We start from the raw sequence: 25677 nt of genomic DNA, 5'->3' as shown, positions 1-25677 counted from the left end.
GGTGTTAAGATCTAAGGAAAGCTGTGTGGTCAAAACATCCACAGATAAAGCCATAAAAGCCTTAGGTATTTCTGATAAGATAGTGGGCAGCAGTGGAATGGTGTGCTTCAGGAGCCAATTCTATAGGGCAGATAATAGATGTAGACTATTTATTTAACATTTCACCAACAACTACTCCCTCTATTTTTAAAGCAGCACAAAACAGAGTGTCACCTGTATTTGTAAATAAATTAAATAGTTCATGAAAAATAATAGTTTCTTCGGATTGAGTTATGCTGTAAAATGTTAAAATGGAAAAATAAATATTTCTCAAATTCTAATGATTCTCCTTAGGTAATACTTTCTACTGCAAGCACCTTACGTTTTATCAGAATTCCCTATGAAATTTTCTATCTCCCTAAATTTATACATGATTGATTCAGTACCTATGAATCATCGATAATAAACCGACATGTATAGTAGAATACTTTAATGATATTTTAATAAAAATGTTTTGTTGCTGCCTGTGATCACTGAAAATATTTTCTTTATTTTCTCTAATATTTTCTAAAGTTATATCATACCTACTGGTCTACTAGAATTTCCCTTAAGGCTTAACCTGGGTAAGATATTCTCCTAGGTATTTAGCTGGTGAATTTTTGAGGTATTTAAAGATTTCACCCTCATGTTGAAGTTATTATATTTTTAACACCGCACACTATTTTGTTAGCTAAAAAAGAAAATTAAAATTCAATCCTTTGGGATGAATAACAGGTATTAGTGATAGTTATTATCCAACATTAACAAATTAAGGTAATGTAACAGAAAAAAGTAGAGAATTTTTAAATTGCTACCTAAGCAGAATATAATATTGTGTATGGGAAAATTGAACAACAAAATTATAGAGTCATTCCAAGCCTGTTATTTTACAAATATGTGACATGGGCCTAAAGAGAATAACTGACCTCTTTAAGGGCACAAAGAGTTATTGACAGATTCTATATCTCTGTCCCCCTTATCCTTAACCTTGTTCTTTCCATGTCTATACAAGTAGACATGTATCTATTAATTTGATAAGAAAATTATTCTTTCCTTCAAAAACAGGAAGGAGTAACTGAAATAGGACACTAAGGATTAATTCATGTATCCATCTAAGGGCCATTTACTTTTCCATGCAAATGAGTATTTCCCTTAAAAGCCATTTCTATATTTGCTTAAGGACTTAGATTCAAGAAAGAAGAGAAAGAATATAAATGAGGCATTATCATTTGATCTACAGTAATTTGTCAAAACGGCAAATCATTACTTCAATAACTTTCACACATGCCTAACACTGTCTTCATTAGATAATTACTTGTTATAAATCAGCACAAACTGAAGTCTTGATAGGGCATTCAGTGTTCCAGATATACAGAAGTTTCTTTACTTATATCAAGATAAAATACTTTAAAAGAAATTTCATTGATTAAAAACATATTTTTGTGCTCACCTATGACTTTTTTTTTTAAGAAATAACATTTTGCCATGGGTTTACTTGCAATAAATCACCTTAAAATATTCCAATAAAATGGCTTGGTCTCATATAATACAGGCATTGCACAGAGCATTTAAGAAACATGATTTACAATGAAATGCTTTTGTAATGGAGCAAAAACATGGGGCTGCCATATTCATGCAATAAAAACATAATATTGGGCTTCCCTGGTGGCGCAGTGGTTGAGAGTCCGCCTGCCGATGCAGGGGATACGAGTTCATGCCCCGGTCTGGGAAGGTCCCACATGCCGCGGAGCAGCTGGGCCCGTGAGCCATGGCCGCTGAGCCTGCGCGTCCGGAGCCTGTGCTCCGACTGCAACGGGAGAGGCCACAGCAGTAAGAGGCCCGCGTACCGCAAAAAAAAAAAAAAAAAGTTAAAAAAACCATAATATTAAAGATGGTTTATGTCTCTGAAAATGGTGGGAAGTTATAAAAATGGCAAGTATTCTTTTTATTTCTTCATGCTCAGAGTAAGTTAGTTTGCTTTATCTTCAGTATGTTCAATCCTCACCCTGGGGAGGAATACTTATTTGCACTTATGCCTAAGGAGTGTGAGGGTAAGCCTGATCTACAAATCAGCAGTAACATATTCTCCATTTACCCCTTCTAACATATCAATCCACCCACTTACAAAGAAGAGTATACACTCTGTAAATTTCAACATGAACATTTTACTTTTGACTGTATGATTATTATTGCTGCTGCTGCTACTATTGTTGATAGGATCCTAAACTATTCATTTCTGGGAAAAGTTCTAATAGTTAATTTGAAAATTCTAAAACAATTTGAAATAAAATCATTAATATATTTTAAACTCTGTGAAGGTTTAATTCAAATAAGTCACAATGTTGAATAGAATTTGGCTGTCTTTGATTCCTACTGTGGAATAGAAAAAGCCATATACCATAAGAGATGAAAACACATCTGCCTACAATTTCCCTCAGCATCTATATTCAGAAAGCATCATGCATACTAAAATCACAGACTTCCCTTCATTTTATGTCCATTAGACTCGAGGCATAGAGCCTCCTAAAACAAACTAGGAGGGGGAGAGTACGGAGAAAGATTGCAAAGAAAATGAATGATAATAATAAAACATGATGCAAGAACAAATGATCAGTCAATAATTCTTCACTCTTTCGAACTAAACTAGGATATATTAGTGAGCAATGAGATAAAGAAAGAAATAAAACTCACACATAATGAGCAGTTACTCAAAGTTCCTATCAGAGAATATATCCACATTGAATTGCTAAGCAAATATGCCTTCTCAAAACTATTAGGAGTTTAACAACAGGACATTTCCTTTTTATGATTCAATAGGCATACACAAAACACAGACTCTTCTGGATACATGCAAAAGTAGTCAAATAAAACAGTACAGCACCCCACATTCAATAGGAAACTTATCTGTCTCTTTGCATTTACTTTTTGCCACTTTCTCGACTTCTTTATTCATCTTCCCCATTCTGATAATAGTTCACAGAAATCAGACCATCAACACGAGCAATGATCCAGAAGGATTCTTAATCAGCTTGTGTGTAATGGGAAGCTTAATGACTTCACGTGCATATAAGATGTTTGCTGAGTCGATTAGTTGACTGTGCAGCTAGTGCTCTACTTTGCTAATGCCCTTTCTGCCCTGTTGTTCTGATAAGTTTCCCAGAAATAGAGAGCCTGTATATAGCTGCACACCTAGAATAAAAAGAGCATTTATCCTCACCTAGATGACATGGTGACATATAAATAGAATATTGTTTTTCAAATTGGAATTGTCAAAAAAATAAGATGTGTGCACTTGTATGTGCATGTGTGTGTGTGTACCTATGTGTGTATGAAGAGACAGTAAGGAAAGACAATCTTTTGGTTGAAGAACCAAGTGAGTACATACTAACACTTCAAAACTATCTAGAAGGCTTTTCTACACTTCGGTACAAGATTTATCCCAAAGTGTATACAATATAAACTCCAATACAGTAAATTTTGATATTTCTTAAAATATAACAGAACCTCCACTGAGGCTTTATCACAGATCATCATGAGTTATTTTAATGCCTTAACTCATCATGGCTAATTGTTGCACTGCTCTCCCTCATCTCTATTTTGGTCAGCTACTCAACACATTTGTTAGAACTTTGCTAATCAAAGTGAGGTTCCCAGACTAGCAGGATCGACACTGTCTGGGGCCTTGTTAGAAATGCAGAACCTCAGTTTCCCACACCAGACTACTGTGTCTACATTTTAACAGGATCTCCAAGTGGTGTGTGTGCATGAAACTTTGGAAAGTACTGTGTGAGAATATGCATTATCCCAAGAAAAAATCCTGTAAAATGCTTTAAGTATATGTATATACTCAGATACATGTGCACACACTCCTTTAATACAACAATACTGTGAGACAGCTGTTATCATTGCCATTTTAAAAATGAGGAAAACTGAGTCACAGGGAACTTAAATTTCTTGTCAAATGTCATATTGCTAGTGAGTTGCAGGACTGAGTCTAATCAAGTAGTCTGGCCCCATCCCATTAGAATGCTTCTTTTCATAACTAATTATTTAATCATACATATTACAACAGCAGCTAGGCTCACTTGTAGACGTGAGACTAAAACAGAAATGGGAGAAGACAAAACATATCTGCACTTCATCTTAATGTATTTTTTTAATCTTCTGAGAGTTAAAATTCTTCAATTTCAGGAAAAAAAAAACCTATCTGGGAGTGGGCAAACAAAGAAAATCAATGTCTTTAAAAATCAAAGTCTCTTAAGGTCTTAGCTTGAATTTGCTCCAATATTTCTTTCTTTTTGCAAAAATAGTATTGCTGAAACAGCTCAGAAAACTCAGTTTAAAATGTGTGATTAATTTTACCTATGCCGTGGTCTTTCACTCTCTGTCCTAAAAGCAATCTGCTTTTTTCCTATATTGAGTGATAATGTATAGACAGATTCATTTCAGACTATTGGGTATTATGGGATCTTTCTAGATGAAAGGTTTTTTTACTTAGCCACAGTTCATATCCTTTGAAACCCTGAGGGGATATTTCAAAGAGTTACATGGGTATTGAATTGGGTTCAATGTGTTTAAAATCTTTCCTCATGATATTTGGATTTCAGATATTATATTTTGGAAGCTAAGTTGTTCTGCAAAAAGGTAATGGCTAGTTCTTTCAGAAGGGAAGTCTTAATAGTTCAATATGATGGGATTTTTCATTGGAATTTCAATATTTGGATTTACTTCTGGTTGAATCCCCAAATTCCAATTTTCTACTTGAATAAAAACAGATACCTGTGTGAAGTTTTTGATATATCCTGTTCTCCTGTCCAATTCAACTCAGAATCAGCACTGGAGAAGAGGACAAAACATTAGTATTGCAATGTTTGTAATAGTTCTAAACTTGTAAAACTACATTTTATAGAAAATGATCTCTAGGAAAAAACAAACAGAAACAGCTCAATAAAAAGCATGATAATCCAACAATTGAAAAGGCCTTTGGTGCATTCATATTTCAAAAACATCTCAGATGAGTACTGCATCCTTGTAACTGGAGTTTGAATTAAGCAAAGAATCCCTGAATTTCTTGTTAATATTTAACTTAGTCATATAATTTGCTAAAGATTAATTTGCTACATTCTTTAAAATGACTTAGACAACATGTACGTGCCTCTGCAAAATTGGCTTCTCCTTCAAATCAAAGCCAAGAAGTATTTATACATTATGAGAACACATGTTTCGAAAAGAGATAAGCAGGGTGTAGTTGAATAGAACCATCAATTAAGAAGGAATTGTGCAATTCAGTTTTGGATTAATTTCCATGCATAGATCTACATGTAAGTAAATCTGATCTGACCCCAACCCTGGAAAACTAGGCCATTAAAACAAAAATGATAATGTGCCAGTGAGCCTTGTGCTACACTGCTGATGAGCCAAATAGGAGTAGAATATCAAAAAGTCAAATGAAAATCATCATATTTTACATGCTTAGATAATTTTGAGCTGTAAAAATAATGCTATTTGTAAGACCAAAAAGTATTTTTCTCAAAATGTTTTTTTTAATTTCAATGTGATTTTCTCAATCCAGAGGATTAACTTCCATGTCATCAATTTAGTATAAATAAAAGCAAACATACTTTCTAGGTAAGACAAACTTCTTCACATAATTTAAAAGTTTGAGCAGAGTACAGCTGCTTTATAGCTCTAAAAGTTATCATGCCTTTATCTACAGTTCTGATCAGTGTCCATAAAAGACTATTATAATGTTTTCTCCAAATATTTTTACTATACGGCACACTATTAACTCAGTAGACTTGAGTCTATCAAAATCACTTCCCTGTTAATTATAACTTCAACATTCTGCCAGGAAATTGAAGTAGGATAGAATGACAGGAATTTCAGAATGGAGGAAGAGTTGAGTTTTCAGCAGAAAGGATGAGGGATATGTTCACATATTCATTCTGTTTCACCCCCCTGAGATCCTTTTTATGTACTTTTCACCCTATTCAGAGGAAATTAACTTTGTACAATTAATTTTTAATCCCAATTTGCTCTGTAAGTAGTATGCACACACACATGCATGCACACACACACACAATCAAAATTTATGTATGTTAGATAATCATAGTAAAGATTAGCTAGTTTCCTGACATAGCAATCATTAAGATTCAGCATGTTTTCAATTTTCCCTATAAAACTTTCATTGGTTAGCACTAATAGTAATTTTAGAAATGATCAGTCCATATTGCTCAATTGCCTTTCAGTTGTATAAGATACTAAATGGGAACCATTTTAAAATTTTAATACAAGGCCTCATCACATATATTAAAAATATTTCCATATGGATATATTATAACATTCCCCTTGAGGGATGGTAAATATTTAAATTTTATACTTGTCTATTCTCAACAAGTTGCTTCATTTAAATTACAAAAAGTAGCTGCTTACCAACATTAGTGACTCTTCTAGTTTAGAACATGATAAACATTAAATCTTGGTTTAGGACATTAAGCTATTGCTTAAAAGGCTTAAATCTCAGTTGTCTCATTTGCATAATGAGGGAGTTGGAGTAAATGGCATTAAGGTCCCTTAGAGCTCTGAAATTCAAAGACTATATAAATGGCAACATCTGAACATGTACATTTTGCGATTTTAATAGTTACAAAATTATGACCCTAGAAGGGACATTAGAGATCAGTATAATCCCCTTATTTTTTAGCTAAGGAAAAGAAGATTCAGTAAGGTTAAAATGCCTGTCCAAGGCCACATAGCTAGTTAATTGCAGTGCCTGAATTAGAACCCTATAATATGCAAAATAATGGCCTAAATGAGTTGATGTACTGTGGCCTGTGGTAAAAATATTTCATGGATAGTGATTACAAAATGAAGTATTACAATAAAACTATTAGTCAATATCCAAATTTTTTAAAAGTATGATTTACATAGATACCTCAAAGTAATATTTAAAATCATCTGTTTTCTCATTGCTTTTGAGAACTATACATATTACAGAAGAAATTTCTGACAAAAAATATACTTTTAAAGGCTAATTTCATATATACTACTTAGAAGAACTTTTTTATGTAACCTACACATTTTTTCCAATATAAGATTGATAAAGTGCCAGATGATCATGTACTTTATTTTTATTTTAGTGGAACTGGGACAAAAATTACTAAGATTATTGATTAAAATGGGGAAAAATTGGTTCAGCAAACACTGTCACTTCTATTCTCTACTGGGAATCTTCAACATTTGATAAAGATGTAAATTAACAAATTGCAGAAATCATAGTAAGATAGATCATCTATAATTATTCATTATTTAATGATTTCCTTGATAAACTTACTAGTTGTCGAGTGTTCTGTTGATGCAAGCAGTTATGAGACTTGCAAGTTACTGTACAATTTAAAAGTGTCATGGGGACAAAATATATTGCTATAGTGCTTCTCATTCATTAAAATTTATAAATTATTTTAAGACAAGAAATTGGTATATGGCTAATACTACTAAATAGTCCAAGTCACCCCAAAGTTGCATCTTGCATGACTGATTGTATTATCTTTCAAAGAACTACAAAAAAGAACACATGGCAAACATTCTTGTCTTATAGGCAAAGTGAGAAGTAAGAGTAAGATAAAAAAAAGCAGAAGAAAGACAGAAGAAGGTCATAAAAAGAACTGCCTCATGGCTCATAAATAACAGAAATATAAATGTCAAATGAACTTTATTATGTGGTATAGGTAGCCTAATAAAAATTTAGACACAAAGGAAGGCTTACTGTGAAGAGAAGGCCACATATTCTCTGCCACTGAAGGTGGTTTTTCAAGCTTACTGACATTCTAGACCTTATGGCATTGGCTTTCAATTGGCAGCTTGTGCCAAGCTTCTAGTGCTTGTCATTTTCAAACAGAAAAGACAAGATAAGAGATTGCTTTACTTAGAGTGGCCTGCTTTTGACTGATAAAACTCTATCTAATCCATATTAGATTTAAGATACTAAAGATACACTCATCTTAAAGGCTGTCACCCAAATGGAATCCTGTAAATGTCTTCAAGTTTCCAACTTCAGAGGTATACTTTTCATCTTGATCCATGACTTTTGTGACTCTTTTTTTTTTTTTTAGATTATCTCTAGTATAAATCCTTCATTGACTTCACAAAGCCTAGATACTCCAAATGAGATGTCACTTTTTGATTGCTTTGTATGGTGATTGCATTTCCTGTATAGGAAAGTTAGATATGATAGGATGGTGCAGTAGGATTTGTTTCACCCATTTTCTTATTAAGATATATATTTTAACTTTCGTAAGTATGAAAAGAAAAAAATTGAGTTTTTGAAAGCATGTCAATTTAAGTGATAAAATTAATACAAATTACAGAGCATCTGCCACTAGATCACTATTTATATCTGCCTAAGCTCATTTAGTATACAACTACTATCAAGTGTGCCTTATTCGTTCCCAAGCAATGGCAGACAGCTGAACTCTTGGGTGGAACCATTCTTTCTAATCTATTTATATACACTATTATTTATATAACACACCAGGGACTAAAATAAGCTGGTAGGCACAGACAGTATTCATGACTGCAATGATTTCCCTGTGAGAATCGATAAAAGTGACTTATTTGATATTATTGTTAGCTTAAAAAAATATTACTCTATGTGAAGGATTTTTTTTTTATTTCAATAGATGGATAAAGCTGAATGTTGTTGTCTATTGTCAATGCAATGAAAATTAGCAGACATTTGTTTTATACCTTCAGAATCCAGGAGCACTGAGCTCAGTCCCTTCCTCCAGGTGGGACAGAACAAATACTAGAAATACTGATTGGTTTATCTTTCGAAATCCGTGACTTCAGGTTTGTTGAGCTGATTTAAATTATTTATTTATTTTACTTTTCCCTCCCTGGACTGACACTACTATACAGGCTAAGAATGAACACAGTTTAGGAAACTATCTTTCAAATACATAGCCAGCTGAGACAGAATTGGCCTGGGTGGATAATTAACCTTTAAAAGCAGCATAACTTTTCTTTCTCAGTTTGAATGCATTTCCTGTTTGTTTCACATAACAATATTAACAAAATGATGCCATTCACTTTTTTTTTTTTTTTTTTTTTTTTTTTTTGCGGTACGCTGGCTTCTCCCTGTTGTGGCCTCTCCCGTTGCGGAGCACAGGCTCGGGACGCGCAGACTCAGTGGCCATGACTCACAGGCCCAGCCGCTCCGTGGCATGTGAGATCTTCTCGGACTGGGGAACGAACCCGTGTCCCCTGCATCTGCAGGCGGACTTTCAACCACTGCGCCACCAGGGAAGCCCAGCCATTCACTTTTCTTTCTGTTGTGGTATGGGAATTGATGTGTAGCTTTGCTCAAAAATGCATTTAAAAAAATATCGGAGGATTTAAGAAGTCAAATTTGGCAACAAACAAAAGTACCTAATTAACATTTATATGGGTAACATTTGCTGAATTATAGATTTAGATGATTTTCTGTGACATCTTTTGGAAAAGTAACGGCTACTGGCCCCTTAAATATATATACCATTATTATTATTCTTTCTAACAAACTGAATGGTATTTTCTCATTGAATTTTTCGGATGAATAATTAACACAATACTAGTATATCAAATTTGCCTGAAAAAATGTTTCCTGTACCGCAAAAAAAAATTAAAAAATAAAAAAAATAAATAAAGCTCTTATATTGTTACTAACACTTGCAGTTTTTTTATTGAAATACAGTTGATTTATAGTATTATGTTAGTTTCAGGTATATACTTGCACTCTTAACTACTAATAAAATGTGGTCCTGTAAAGAACTCTGCATTTGAATTTTTTTTTTTTTTCGATACGCGGGCCTCTCACTGTTGTGGCCGCTCCCGTTGCGGAGCACAGGCTCTGGACGCTCAGGCTCAGTGGCCATGGCCCACGGGCCCAGGAGCTCTGCGGCATGTGGGATCTTCCCAGACCGGGGCATGAACACGTGACCCCTGCATCAACAGGCAGACTCTCAACCATTGCGCCACCAGGGAAGCTCCTTAAATGTTTTATAATAGATTCTAGCCCATACCAATTCTGCCCCTATTACTATCAATAATATACCATCTTAGTCTCATTCGGCTTGAAAATTTATTTCAGGGTTAGATCCACACTGTGGATGCTTACTTTGAGTTTATTCTTTAATTGTTGCTATACAATCCTCTAAGAAAAGGGTTTAATAACACATCATACGCAAAGGAATCAATTCTCTCTAGTTTATAAAAATGATGCTTATTTCATCTATATATTTCTATCCGTTAACAAGGCAGAGATAGGCCTACAATTACAATAATAACTTATGAAGTAAAAAAGAACAAAGATACCTTTGCTTAATGCATATTTGTAACTTATGACCATATTCTTATTAGAAATTGGCTCTGAGTTCATTATAGCAGAAGATATAGTCACAGTCATGTATTTCTACCAGAAGTCACTATATCATGTTATACATAAGTAAATGAAAGGTAGATTAGTATTGCATATTATGGAAGAATTTTTCATCCTCAGAATGAATGCTGATAAATTGTTTTAAGTATAAAATTAAATAAAGAGACAGATGTTTAGGACTTTCTGAATTTGGTGTCTAAATAGTCTCTAAAATGTTTATATTGAAAACACTTTTAATATCCAGTGTCTACTTTTGTAGAGAGAAAAATTTTGTTATGCTGTCATTGGTTCTGTATGCTTAGTCTTAGATTACATTCTGATCTTTAACCAATGCATTTCCCTTAGTTTTTTGAGTTTAGAAAATAGAGATTAAAATACAATGTTGGGATAAATAAATAAATAAAATACAATGATGGGGAAGCCATTTTGTTCTCAAAACTGGAGGTTTATTTAAATTATATATCTATACAATCCATAATGCTCAAAATACCTTACAAAATTTCTATTTTATATTTATTTTATATGTTATGTGGTCCCTTTTTTCTTCTTGTTTTATACCTATGACTCTTCTCTATCACATATATGCTCTTTTGGACCTACACAGATTTATGTACATAAAACATACCTGAGGCAACTTATAATTCTTCAAATACAAGAATCTTCTGAGATATGTATAATCTTACCAAATTTTGTATTTCCCAAAATTATGAGGAAGTAGTGATGTTCAAGATACATGTTCAAGATAATAAATTTAATGAACTCTATTTAGTATCAACTTCATGATCCTTTTCAAGAGTTCAACATCTTTGGATTGTGCAAAATATATCCTTTAATACCTTCAGTCTGGAGACCAAATCTAAATGTTTTTCTAAATAGTAACATGGCTTAAGGCATGTGGTTTCAATACATTATTGAAAACCTCAGACCAATTCTTCTACCTTGGAGTCAGGATCTCTTATTTCCGCAAAAAATAATTAATTGTTTATGATTCTTATCTCTATTAAAGATTAAAAATAAAATCTAGAAAATACTTTATATGAATTATAAAAATATTTTATCTGTACAGAAATAAATGAATAAAATAAACTGGCTGATTATATACATATAAATACATATGTATGTATAGGTAAATGGAAAACTCTATGTCTAAACAAAATGGCTATTCAAATTTCATAGTAAATTTCAAAGTAGATGTGATCACATATTTCAAAAATGATAAACTGCTGCATATATGCCTTCCACCTAATTCTGTGTTTTTACTTTTTGAAAATGTGTTACTAACATAATTAAATGGCCAATGTTATTATGGCTGCAGTTGTTTGATTTTCAAACACAGTAAGCCCATTTATACTGCAGGACTAGAGAGGTATCACTTACTGGATTCAGGATCAGAGTTGCCATCCCCTTCAGTGCGGTTGTTGGGTGCAGCATGATCAAAGTACTCCTCCTGAGGATAGCCAAGGGGCAGGGCATGGGATGTGCTGGAAAGGTTGCCTGTATCATGGTCTCCTAGTCCACCATCACTGCTGCTTTCCTGAGAGCCTTCTGGTAGGTGAAATGTGACACGCCGCTGGGACTGAAAAAGACAGAAAATTACAGGGTTTCAGCTATGATCTGAATAATTGCTTAATACATCCAATTTAGAAAATGTATTATTTCAGCTATCTAGTGAAGTCACATTAATATTATCTTGAGTTGTGAACGATTTCAGGCTTTTGTGAACAGTCAGCTCTGTGTTCAAACCTGCTTTACCTGGCAGCAGAATTGCTTTTATTATATTTTTTTAACAGGGCATATCCAGTTGCAGAATAAAAGTTAACTTGTTCTAAAGCAAGAGGCTGTCACCCATATTGACCTTTGAGCACATTGGATATTCTGATCATCATTTGAACATGGATTTATTTAACTATAATTTGACAAGATTTCATTTTTTGAATAATAAACTTGAATAAATATAATGAAATTTTACTGTTATATCTGTAAGATTCTGGTGGGCAGAAACAGTAAATAATAATACAAATTTATTCAATCATGTAGGCTTATAAATTAAAATTACAAATCATCTTTTCAAAGAATCTTAAGGGCAAGATTTTGAATTGGAATTCATTTAAATCAATTCTACACTCTAAACAATAAAAATAATTACTTGGTATGGATAACAGTTGATAATTATAAAAGTAAACTACAGGGATCATCTCTTATAGTAATTATAGCAGAATATAAAAAACTTATACATGCCAATATATAAAGATGTAGGATTTGGTTCATGACATCCAATAGTGTGGTAACTCCACCAGATGTAGCAGTAATTTTGTTTGCGGTATTGCTACATGTAGTAGCTAGTCTCTGAAGATAGCCCTGACAATGGACCTCACATCTTGGTATTCAGACCCTTATGTAGTCTTCTACCACAATGAATATGGAGAGGCCCTGTGTAACCAAATCTCACAGTTTTTGCCTTGCTCCCTTAGAATACTCATTCAGGAAAATCAGCTGAGTTGAAAGTGGTCTGACTACTTGGAGACTGCCATACAGTGAGGAAGCTCAAGCTTCCCATGTGGAAAAACTCCATAAAAAGAAAGTATAATACAATACCCAGAGAGGCCCAGCTGCTCCAACCACTCGAGATTAGTGCTAAATATGTATGTAAAGAATCCATTCTGGACATTATAGCTTATGGTCTCCTTTGAGCCATCCATCCCAGCCATCTCCAGATATTTGAGCCGTTCCATTTGAGATACCAATCACTGTAGAGCAGAGATAGCAATCTCTGCTGTGCACTACCTAAATTCCTGACTTAAAAAATGTTAAGTACAATTGATTTTTGTTTTATGCTCCAAAGATTAAGGATAGTTTGCTATGTAACAATAGATCAACCAAAACATTTAACTACTAGTAGCATGAAAGATGCAATTTAGAGATAATTATTTAAGGAATTTATACATATCAAAGGGTACATGTAATTAGGCACTAGAAATTTCCATGACAGAGTGCATATACTTTCACAGGTTCAGGCTTGACAGTCAGCCATTTCTTCAGATGTTGGTATTGCTGTAGACTGTATGTTTGTGTCCTCTCAGAATTCATATGTTGAAACCTAATCCTCAACATAATAGCATTTGGAGGTGGGGTCTTTGGGAAGTGATTAGGTTATGAGGATGGAGCCCTCATTAATGGGGTTAGTGTCCTTATAAAAGCAGCCCAAGAGACCTCCCTCTCCCCTTCTGCCATGTGAGGACACAGTGAGCTAATTTTGTCTGTCCAGCAAAGCTGCATTTGACTGTTCTCTCTCTAAGAAGCCATAAGCTCATTTAGTTATAGGTTAAACCCCATTTAATTCCAAAAATTACTTATAGTTGTGAATATATTTTCAGCCACTTCAAGTAAGATATAAGCATTTATGCTCACAAAACTTTTAAAAATTCAAGAACTGGAAAAACAGTATTTAAAAATGCCTGAAACATTGTATTGTAGACATTTATCAACAGTCAGTTATTATATGTAACTTAAAGTCAAAATAATACTTAACACATAAATTTAAAAGTCATTGTATATAAAATAAGCCAGTTAAGCATGAGACTAATTTACAGTTGTTCCACTACAATGCATAACTGTTAAGAGGTATTTTAATTTTCTATTAAGACATAAGTCAGATATTTCAAGTATTTTTATCATTTAGCTTTTTTTAAAGTATTAGACCTAGATAATAGAATCTATATATAGGAAAATAATTACTGCTGACAAAAATAAATGAATCTAGAATTTAACATGTGCTAGTTAAGCATGGAGTCATATACCCTAACAGAATTAAAATTGCCAGTGAATAAAAGGTAAAGGTCTATCAAATGATAGAAGTAGGGCCTATATATATATTACTTCCAGATGTAAGAGAAATGGAGTTTTGTGTTCAATTGCTTATCTACACAGAAAAGAAGAAGGCAATTTAAGTCAAAAAGATATCCCATCCTATGACACCTGTAACTAGTAACAACTAAAATCCCTTGCAAAGGAATGCCCTAGAGTGAATCTGTAATTAGCCAGGTCACGTATTGACCCCCAACTCTTCTGATACTCATAAATTGAATCCCCTTAAGGGTACATAAGAGGGAATAAATGGGTTGGTAAGGACTCCCTTTAGTGAACACAACTGTTTTTTGTCCTTTCCTGAATGCCCGTAAAACACCACAAGCACCAGCATCCTGTTCCTGAAATGCAGTTCTTATATGTGACATTATTACGTATACACCTTTGAGATTTCAGTCATATTAATAAACTCTCTTGTCTATATTAACTTTAACAAATATCGGAATGCTTCAAGTGGAAACCAAGGTATGTTGTTTGGTCATTAATGGCTCTATATCATTTTAAAATAGTCTGAAGTTCAACTGCATACTGAGGATTTGATTTCTTTCTCAATTCACAGTTTCAAAGTTTACAGTCTAAAGCATTTTTTTTACCTATTTCTATAATCTATAGAAGGCATTCAAATATCATTGATTAAATGTAATATTCTATTTCTTTATTCAGTGAATTCACAAGAGGCTGTTTATTGGCACATGGGTGATTAACTAGGTTGTCCATCATTTTACAAAATCTCCATGAAATAGTTCCTTAGGTGAAATTGTTAGAATTTAATTTTTAAGGAATTGTTTCAAAAGGCTTCTGAAAATTTAATTTTTAATGGGAAAAGAACAGCTAACTATTTTTTCCTAGGGTTACTTTAATGATTCCTACTTAAACTTGCATTTTGCAATTTGTGACACTTCTAGATAGAACTGAACATAAAATAATTATATGAACTTAACAATTTATGAATCCTTTGTAGTAAATTTTGGCAATCTGGTTTAACTCATTTACCCTTTACTTTTTAATGGATGAATCCCTAATCTCTGATGGCACTTTTCTGCTCAGATTCATAATATGGACGTATTCAAGATACAGAGGTATTTTTCTTATCCAGTATATTTAGAAATATTAACTATTTCATGAAAATCATTCCTTAGGTCTCTCAAAGAGAAGACTAAATAATTCCCTTTTTTCAAGTGTTGACGATGATTACTGTGCAATATAAAAGAGCTATTACGTTAATGACCATGTCATAATTTGTCTGTCTGCTACTCTTCTAGGAAGCTGTGGCATTCAAATTAAAACAATCTATTGATTGCAATGGTGCCTTTACGGGATGGAAACAAATCCTGGATTATTCATGAATAAATGTCTGTACTGAAAGTCTAGTTATTTTTCTGCCAGTAAGAGAAAAGTCGACAGAGAGCCTCTCCCTATAATCTACATGCCTTCTTTTTACCTCAAATCAATCAAAATTCCAAAATGTATGAATGCTCAGAAATAATATTGGTGTTACCTAGATGAATCATTTACAGGCAAACTATCAAATTCCCAACATTCTTGTGTCCATTATACCTCATGAAGGCATAATTCCATACTAAATATCAGGTGAATATTGTTACATTTCCATAACATGATGTAAGTGGCATTTTAGAAAGGTTAATCTGGCAGCAAAGAGGCTGCATACAGATAGGCCAGCCTATGAATCTCATTATTGAATGCTTGAGTATCATGTTTTAGAGGGCTCATTAGAATTACCTGTCAAAGTTTTCAAACTAATCATACATCCTTGCATTCCCCCTGACTCCAATTCTAATATACCTTGACCCAGTCTACCTTAGATTCACTGCCAACACCAGGAACTCTGATTAGAAAGGGTAATCATAGATAGGGTTATTATTTTTTAAAGATTACCATATGCAAGAGTGTTTTTGATTCATATATAAAACATTTTTGATATCAAATTAACACATTTTAAGCTTCTGAGCTCCCCTATTCTATAATAATCAACAGCTTCATTCTGAATGTCAGAGGTAATCTGCATTTTCCCATGGGTCCTGTCTCTTTGCAAAAGAATTTATAATTACTCAATATATTATAAAGTTAAATGTGAAAATAGTTAGAAATTCAACTTGAAATTTTCACCAGCATTACATGGTCAGCACATATATCTCACTTGCAGCTCATAATTCCCAGTGTAAAAACTCCCAGATGACATATTTTATAGTAGTCCTTTATTATTTGACCCTATACTTATAGTTATAAAGCCTCCTGCGTTTCCAACTCAAGTCATCTTGCAGGATATATCAGTTCACCTGATTGTTTTTTCAGGGTTCCATTTCATAAAATTTGAAAGGTCTGTATAATTTCTCATTTTCCCTTTCACATTATGTTCCTGAAATGTTTACCCTTCAAGGCTTTTATTTTTTTAATACCATAACTTATTACTAGCATATGCAGGAAGTTCTTCATGATCTTCTCCAGAATCAGATCTTCTCTTAGCTCTATTTTGCCATGATTTTTTTTCATGGCACTTGGTCATTTTTAAAATTTTATTTTATTTATTTAATTTTTGGCAATTGTCAGACATATTCATTTGATAGAAGACTACATGGCATTTCTTGAGGGCATCTTTCCTTGAGTCATGAATCATTTCAGCTTAATCAAAATGGAATTAATCTATTTGTAGATAGGTACTATGATGAATTGTTAAATTGGCAATTGAGTTTTGTGAATTTGAATCTACAATGCTTCAGAAACTACAATTGTGTGACTAACAATGAAAATAGAACAAAACTGAAAACCTAACATGCTTTGAAACTGGCATGTGTACAAAAATTAAAACCAGATATTAAAATTGAAACCAGGCCATTGCAATGGTCTCTAAGACAAAACCCAAGTATCAATTTTAAAAAATAGATGAAACATTTCTACATTGTTTTTGGTGCTAACCACATGTAGATTTAGTGACTTACATTTAAATATATAAATCATCATAGGACCTTCATTGTCCAAAAGCAGTTATCTGGTAACCTCAAACTATTCAAAAAACAGTCATTCAAGGAAGTAAGAAAGATAAAAAAAAAAAAAGGCATGTGAATTGCTAAAATATTTAACAGGTAAGTTCATGCTAAGAATCATGTCTGCCTTACTCTGCTTTTTTATTTGAGTTTAACATCTTTGATTATTTGGTTCTCCAGCTCAAAATGTAATAGAACTCTTGGTAGCTGCTGGAAATAAAAACATTGACAGAAGGAGAAATTTCCACCAATTATTACTATATCTGTCTTCTGTAGCTATATAGAATAAGTGTGATTCTTGTACATGACAAGGCTTCCAGTGTTTGAAGATAGTTAAGCCTCATCTACTAATATTCCTATTCCAAGCTAAAATCTCCAACTTAATTTGGCATCTGTAGAGGAGCAGAATTTGCCACCCTGAAATATGTCTCTTTGGCATATTAATTTTTTTTAAGCTGGTTCTTTTCTAAGCAGTAGACACGGGAAAAACTGAAAACCAAGTAGGAGTTACCCTTTTATAAGAAGCATTTACATTTGTAAGGGAAATCTCCATTTGTAAGGGTGTGTCCCTCCCTGTACCTGAAGATTTAGAAACTCTTATTAATGGAGAATTCAATGGCTTAAATTTGCATAACAACCTTACTCTTGTTTACTGTGCTGTGCTTGGTCATCTCCCATTACTGCCTCTCCCATCCAACATCCTCTTTTGTCTTTAGCTGGAGATGGTATTTAAGGTAAGGGCTGCGGCCATTTTGGCAAGTTACTCAGTTCTTCTGAGTCTCTCCCATGTATACATGTTAGTAAACTTTTGTATGATTTTTCTACTGTTAGTCTACCTCATGTCAATTTTATTCTTAGACCAGCTAGAAGAACCGAGAGGGGTAAATGAAAATTTTTCCTCCCTGACACAGTATTTTCAGATTGTTTACATTTTACTCTTTTCCTTTTTACCCATGTAATTTATTTATGTAATTAACAAAGTCAGACCTTAAATATTTACCACTTTATTGTTGGTGATAATGTGGGCTTAGGAGATGATGGCTTTATAGATCACATATGATACAAATAACCATTTTATTTTTCATAATATTAGTCAATATTTAATATTTTCAAGTTGTTAAATTGTTTGAAAATGTGTTTCCAAGACAGAAGCCACAAATTTTGCTTTGAGCAGTGCTTTGTCTCTGGTGTGACCTTTTATATTTGCAAAATAATTCTTCCATTGCTGTAGTTACACAACATGTCTGCTTAATTGATGCATTTTAAACAAACCAAATGTCATTCAAGCAACAGATGGTTTCTGACTTGAATTATATAGGTTGGAATCACTATGCAGTATACAGTGAAAGATGAAAAACCTGGCATTGTCATTAATTGCATAAACACTTGGAACAAAATATTCTCTTGTTTAATGTTAGTAGAAATCACAACAAGAAACTATGTGATGGTGATCAAATACCAGTTTAAAAATAAAAATGACCTAGAAAATTTTCCTAATAAAACTGAAGAGTGCACATCACCTGGCATGGTGGTAATTTATTTATTGCATTGTACCAAACATTGGTAACCTGTTTGTTTTAGACCCTTTCAAGTGTACATAAAGCATGTTTAACTTCATCTTCTTTACCTGGTGTTCATCAGAGCACATCAAAAACAACTTCTACTCAGGTAAAATGGGTAACATCCTGGAAATATATGAGATTAGAAGACCAATATTCCCTTTGAACTCTTGTCACTCTTTAAAAAATATTTGGAGTTCTATAATTCCCATTGGTAATCAAAGAGTAAATTAAAATAGCTGCATCTTCCAGCAACAACTGTCAGTGATGGAAGGTAGCAGTAAGCAATGTAGGGTTGAATATAGTTGAGGGTGGAAGGAAGAAGAATTGCAAAGTATTAGTATCTGTAGTATTACTGTACTCTTTTATTGTGCAACTCTTTATACAGATATATTTTTCTAAAAGCAGACCTCCCTCTATTTATTTTACATACAAACAAGAACACCCTTATATTCCATTTATCACACCCACACACACACACACACACACACAAATGGTATTAAAAAATAACCTCAAAGTGATCTACAAGTTAAAAAGGTGAAAAAAATATTATGCTACTGTACCAAGAGAAAACTGATATGGCACTACCCTTTTCATTGCTTTAAAAAAGTTATATACACATATTTCTAAAATATATTTAAACTGAGGATGAAATAGAAACTAGTGAAATATTTTGTTTCCTAACCCCAAACCCTCAAATCAATCTTATGTGTTTACCTTAAATACATTATTTGGACCTATTGTAATATTACTTTTGTTGCTTTTCATTGTATTTGGGAATTAGGGAGAAAACGGCATTCAATTTTGGTAAAATTGCTAGCCAGCTAATGTAACCAGCTATTCCGTGGTTTAGAAAACACTAGATGCATACAAATCACCTAGTTGATGTGTTAGTAATGCAGATTCCTAGGATTCAACCCTCAAATATTCTGATTCAGTGGGTCTAAGATAGGACTCAGATGTTGCATTACAGAATCCTTTGATTACAATTTCAAGGGGAAAAAAAAGAAAACAAGGAGTCCTGCTTAAATTTTCTAAATATTTTTGAATAGACAATTTGACATTTTAAAATAAATTGAGTCATTAGAATAATGGGATTCTAATGTCAGACTGTAGTCTAATTAGTCATTAATTCATAATTTTTATATGAGACATTTCCTTTTGCATTCAGGAAATGTTCTTGCTCATTTTTGGTGAATGATACATATGATATACCTATGACATTATTAACATAGAGGTGACCATGGAATAAAATGATGACTGTGTGTGTGTGTATATATGTGTGAGAAACTTCATAGATATAAAATTATCTCTCTATAACTTGATCATGCTAACATGCAGTATTGTTCTGAACAAAAACAAAGATAATTCCAATGGTATTATAAGTATTAAAATGTATTTTCAGTTTATATGTATATATGAATGATAGAATAATAATACAATTTGATTTAATAAGCATTAATTATTATTTGGTGCAGTCTTTATAATACAAAATTCTGCTTTTATTGACACAGAAGACAACTTCAATGATAAAACTGTTAAAATTAAATATATGAATTTGATGCCATGGAGGAAAAAATGTTGCTGAAATATATTTGTACTTAGAAGCTCTTTAAGCTCTGTGGTGTTGAGACAACTTCATTTATAATACTCTGAACTAAATATAAGAACTCCAGGCCCAATACTGAATTTAATTAATGTTTAAATTCAATAAATCTTCCAAAATTACTTATTCTTGAAGTGCATTCTACAATTTGGTTTAAGGTACACAAATTGAAAAGATTAGATCCTACAAAATACAGTAGGTCATATTTTACAATGTTCAATGAGGAGTGTTATCTCTAGATCTCTGAAGTTCCTATGAGATTTTGAAATAATGTCTTTTAGTGCTTTCCATGCATGCCCTGACAATTCTTCAGTAAGCGATCAACACATACAATAATTATAGTTGTACTTAGAAATTATATAGACTATTTCCTTGGATGTCTGAAAGTTTTTTCTAATATTACTGATTCCCAACATTACTGATAAATGATCTGTTTTGAAAAGAATGATTTTGAACATATTTTTAAATCTTTGAGTAAAAGGTAAGTGACCCATAAGTAAATGACATAAAGGTCAGGAGTAAGAACTGGTGACACTTTAGGAAATACCATTAGGTAATAATGTTTAAATTCAGACAGAATGCTAAAGTTAAAAATATTGGAGCATTAAGTTATTGCCATAAATAAGTAAAGAGATCTCTTTTTATTTTTTTTCCAAAAAGTAATACTGAAAAGAGTTAGGCAGACCAAATACTATTTCTTTTACTGACAGGGAAACAATGTAGCAAACCCCTAAGATTTACTTCCATTTGACATCAGCCCCTGGAAAATATTTTGCTAATCAAGACATCACCTTCACTTAGCAACCACGGGCAACCAGGCAACTTAACATCCTTCACAGCTCCCTGATGGAAATATGGCACAAAAGAATTAATGTAACTCTATTGTTGAAAGATGAATTTGCCGTATATTACTGCTGCTGGATATTTTCGGTTCAATAGTTTCATGGAGCGGCAAATCTTCAAATCTGTTCAGTGTGTTTAGGTTAAGTTAGGTTAGTTTTCATGTTCTTCTAAAATAGCATATCTATGAACCTATTCAATTTTTTTTTTTTTTTTTTTTTTTTTTTTTTTTTTTTTTTTTGCGGTACGTGGGCCTCTCACTGTTGTGGCCTCTCCAGTTGCAGAGCACAGGCTCCGGACGCGCAGGCTCATCGGCCATGGCTCACGGGCCCAGCCGCTCCGTGGCATGTGGGACCTTCCTGGACCGGGGCACAGACCCGTATCCCCTGCATCGGCAGGCGGACTGTCAACCACTGTGCCACCAGGGAGGCCCCCTACTCAAATTTTGTTGTAGTAATAAAACAAAATAATTACAACACTTTGAGAAAATAAGACAAGTAACTTGATGGTAAAATGTTTAACTCTAAGTTTAGAAGTTGGTCACAAGAAATGGGATAAATTCAAATTAAGGAGAACTGTTCACTCACAACTGGTTTTAAAAACAAGTTGGAAAAGTCTATCTGTGGTGCATTATACAGAAGATTTTACTCTGATCTAAATGATAACCCAAAAAAATATGTTGTGATGTTTAAATTTAAAAATATGACCTCAGACGTAATAGGCAAGGGGAAGACAAAACAGAGATAATCTTGAAGTTACACAAGATACACACACACACACACACACACACACACACACACACACATACATACAACATGCTTTTCACAAATCCAAGCACATCAATATGTCTTATTTTCCTTCTGGAGTTATTTTATTTATTTATTTATTTATTTATTTATTTATTTTATTTATTTTTGGCCTTGCCACACAGCATGTGGGATCTTAGTCCTGAGACCAGGGATTGAATCCATGCCCCCTGCAGTGGAAGCATGGAGTCTTAACCACTGGACTGCCAAGGAAGTCCCTGGAGTTATTTTAAAAATTAATTTTAACAAATATGACATATTAAAAGTCATTTAAACAAATATTGATAAGCAAAAACTTCAAACAGATTATTTTAGCTAGATACTATTTGCTATATTGTTTAAAGTAATAATAATTTAAAATAAATGTAAATTTAAGCTAATTCTCAGAAACGTACACAGAATGATACACAAGAAAGTGAACTCTATAAAATGTGCATGCTTAATTTGATATTTAATAATCCCAAATATTTAGGAGCTTTTATTTTTTAATCTCTCTTTTTAAAAATTTTGTGCTGCCATTATTTTATGAAGAAATCACATCCAAGTTTTCTCTCCCATGGATTAATATTAACATTAACAAAAATTACTAGAATACTTATAATTTCAAGATGGTTACTGATAATTCAATTTGATAGCCCTTTTGGAAAATAGTTTATTTTCATACACACTTTAAATATGGATAAATATGATCTGAATCACTGCACACACATAGTGATATGAATTATCATTTTAAACATCCTATCCAATTAAATTCCAAAAGCATTTGTTAAATGTCAACAATGTACTAGATACTGTGCTAAGTGCAAGGGACAGAAACATGAATAAAATATAGTTCCTGATTATCAAAGCATCGTAGAAGTTCACACTTCATGGTGAGTTTGCTCAGATAAAATTATTATACTTGAAAACAACTCATATCCAGATAAGCCACTGAACTTTCTGTTACTCTCAAATGAGCCAACAAAAGTTCATTTTCCCAGAGAATCATTCTTTAGTCAAACAAGTTAAATCAATTATCAAACTAGAAAGGTAGTATAATATGAAGTTTACATACCTAATAGACATTTCTTAAGGTGGAAAAAAAAAAGGACTTCTAATTGATACTCTAAAGTATTAATAAAAGTCTTTCTGATTGTTACAATCTTAGAATTCAATATCTGGAGACAGTGAGTGCTCTCTGGGAGACAAGGGATAAACCATCTTTGGATAAAACAGAAAGATTAAGATAAGTGACTTGTGCTATGGAAATCTAAGGCCGTAATCTCAGGGCTGGTAGTGGGGGGGAATGGACAAAATGTGACTTTATAAATCAATTGATAATAATCTTCAGAAATTTAGAATTTGGTACATGTATTTTAAAACAATTGAATTTATTTGATTTTTTAAATTTATATAAAATAAAAATAGGAATATGTACAGTTCTGTGATTCATTTCAGAAGAAAAAAGAATTACAAATATAAAAATGAGGCTTTGAAAATCCAACAGATGGAAGAAATGTTCACATATTGAGGTATAGGGAAGTCATTCTGGCTTATACATAATTTAACTTAAACTTTATGCTGAATAAAACTGCCTGTTTGTGGCCTATCAAACATACAGTGTACATCTGCTTTAACCGTTAAAGAAAATAATGCATTTAAAAATGATTATTTGAATAAATTCAAATTATTTTTTCTCCCCCATAGCAGCATGAAGTTTGCATCATTTAAACCAGTATTTCTCAGTACTTGGTCTAGGAATAGTGGGGGTGGTGGTGGTGAGTGACAAGGTCAAATTAAATATTCAAATTAGTTGGTCCCATCACAGACCTATTGAATCAGAATCTCAGGTGTCATGGTCTAGAAATCGGCATTTTTACCTGCACCCTTCATGATTCTTATGTTCACTAAATTTTGAGTGCCGCTAATTTTAAGCACTGACTATGGATAAATTATTAAAAACTATATTATTAATTGAACATTCATTTTCAGCTAATTGAAGAAAAATAGAAGGGAGAAAATTCCAAGCACTTAGATGTGATTGTAATTTTTTTTTTAATTTACACCATAACAATATTTATTAACTAGATTGATCAAAATAGTTATTGAATACTTAGATATTGTTTCTACCACATTGAAAATGCATAATATAAATCAAGAAACCTAATATGGTCAATACAAACCAGAAGAATCAGATGTTCATATAGCTGTATCTAATTCTCCCAATAATCCACTCATTTAAGATTAATTCAAATCTCTCATAGTGTATCTCTCTTCTAAAGTAGTTGTGCCCACTGAAAGTTACGATTTCATGACATAGACACAAGGTGCACATTAGGGGAACTGAAGAACAAATATACACCTAATGTACTTCTGTTACATTAACAAGAAATGGAAAGCATGATACCAGTGATGTTCTATACAATTTCAAGAGTAGTTTCTTAAAATCTCTCTTCTATTCTTATAGATTATTTATTGATTATTTGTGTTGACAGATTAATGGGATAAATATTACCTCAATAGAGCTGATAGCAGGTAAAATTTATTTCTTGTAAATAAATGCAAGTGGCAACTGCTTCACCAAAAAGAAAAAAAAGTTTTATTTCAAAACACACTCACACACACACACACACAAACACACACATCCTTAGGATTTAAAATCTAGACTAAAAAATCAAATGAATCAAAACACCTCATTATTAACCTTTGAAAATGAAATGACAATAGATAAGTCAAAGTTACATTAGAAATTCTAGAAGAGTTAGATATTTATCTCTGAAATTACTTAGTCAACTAGTATACATAGAAATGTATGCTATTTATTTAAAGTTAAATGTAAATGTATTTTACCTTTATGTGTATATATATATATATATATATATATATGCAGTCATACATACTAACAGTGAAAGCATTCATATACAAATAAATGGAAATAAATATCAATAAATGAACTCTATAGAGCTCTAAGAAGACTATACTAGGCAAAAGGTTTATATGTCTTATGTAGATTTTCTAGGTTATCTTGCAACATAATAGAAACTAGTGAAAATACATTACCAGTTAACTCTGATTAATACTATGGAAATATGGTTTCTTTAAAAAGATTATTATGTTTAGAATTAAAATTCCCTTAAATCTCTTTAACAAATATGCACAACATTCCTAGGATATTAGAACACCAGAACTGAACTTAAGAAATATTTTGGGTCCATACATTTTTTTGAAGGTTCTCAATTATCCATGGCCTCAGTTATTAGTGATAAGTTGATTTTGACTAGTAAATACATATTTGAAAAAATTTCTGCAAATGTGATAGTATAATAAATTATAAAATGGTCATATAATCAACCTAGTCCTTATTTCCTCTTTAACCACAATATATCAGCTTAAAATAATCTCATATGCTATTTTTAATAATACCATCTTGTTGTTCTAAATTACCACTGCTCTCTCATTATCATATGATATTGACTGAAAATAGGAAATCAATCTGATTTTAGAGAGCTTTTCTAAAAATTCTGATAGAGAGCGAGAGAGGCAATAAGGACAATAATGAAATATGTACTACAGGAACATGAAAGAGTTG

At 32.5% G+C, this 25677-nt stretch overlaps 1 protein-coding gene across 1 annotated transcript in view; it reads right to left on the bottom strand.

The window, feature by feature from the left end:
• PCDH11X (protocadherin 11 X-linked) overlaps window positions 1–25677 on the bottom strand; it is a 705712-nt gene that overhangs the window by 193156 nt on the left and 486879 nt on the right. Inside the window, exon 5 of the mRNA XM_033405540.2 lies at window positions 11810–12008. Within this exon, the coding sequence (XP_033261431.1) occupies window positions 11810–12008 (199 nt within the window). The remainder of the gene's footprint in view (window positions 1–11809; window positions 12009–25677) is intronic.

Source organism: Orcinus orca, chromosome X, assembly GCF_937001465.1.
Source record: "Orcinus orca chromosome X, mOrcOrc1.1, whole genome shotgun sequence".
In the NCBI taxonomy this organism is placed as follows: Eukaryota; Metazoa; Chordata; class Mammalia; order Artiodactyla; family Delphinidae; genus Orcinus; species Orcinus orca.
The sequence above is the reverse complement of the archived record's forward strand: the minus strand, read 5'-3'. Positions and strand labels throughout refer to the sequence as shown.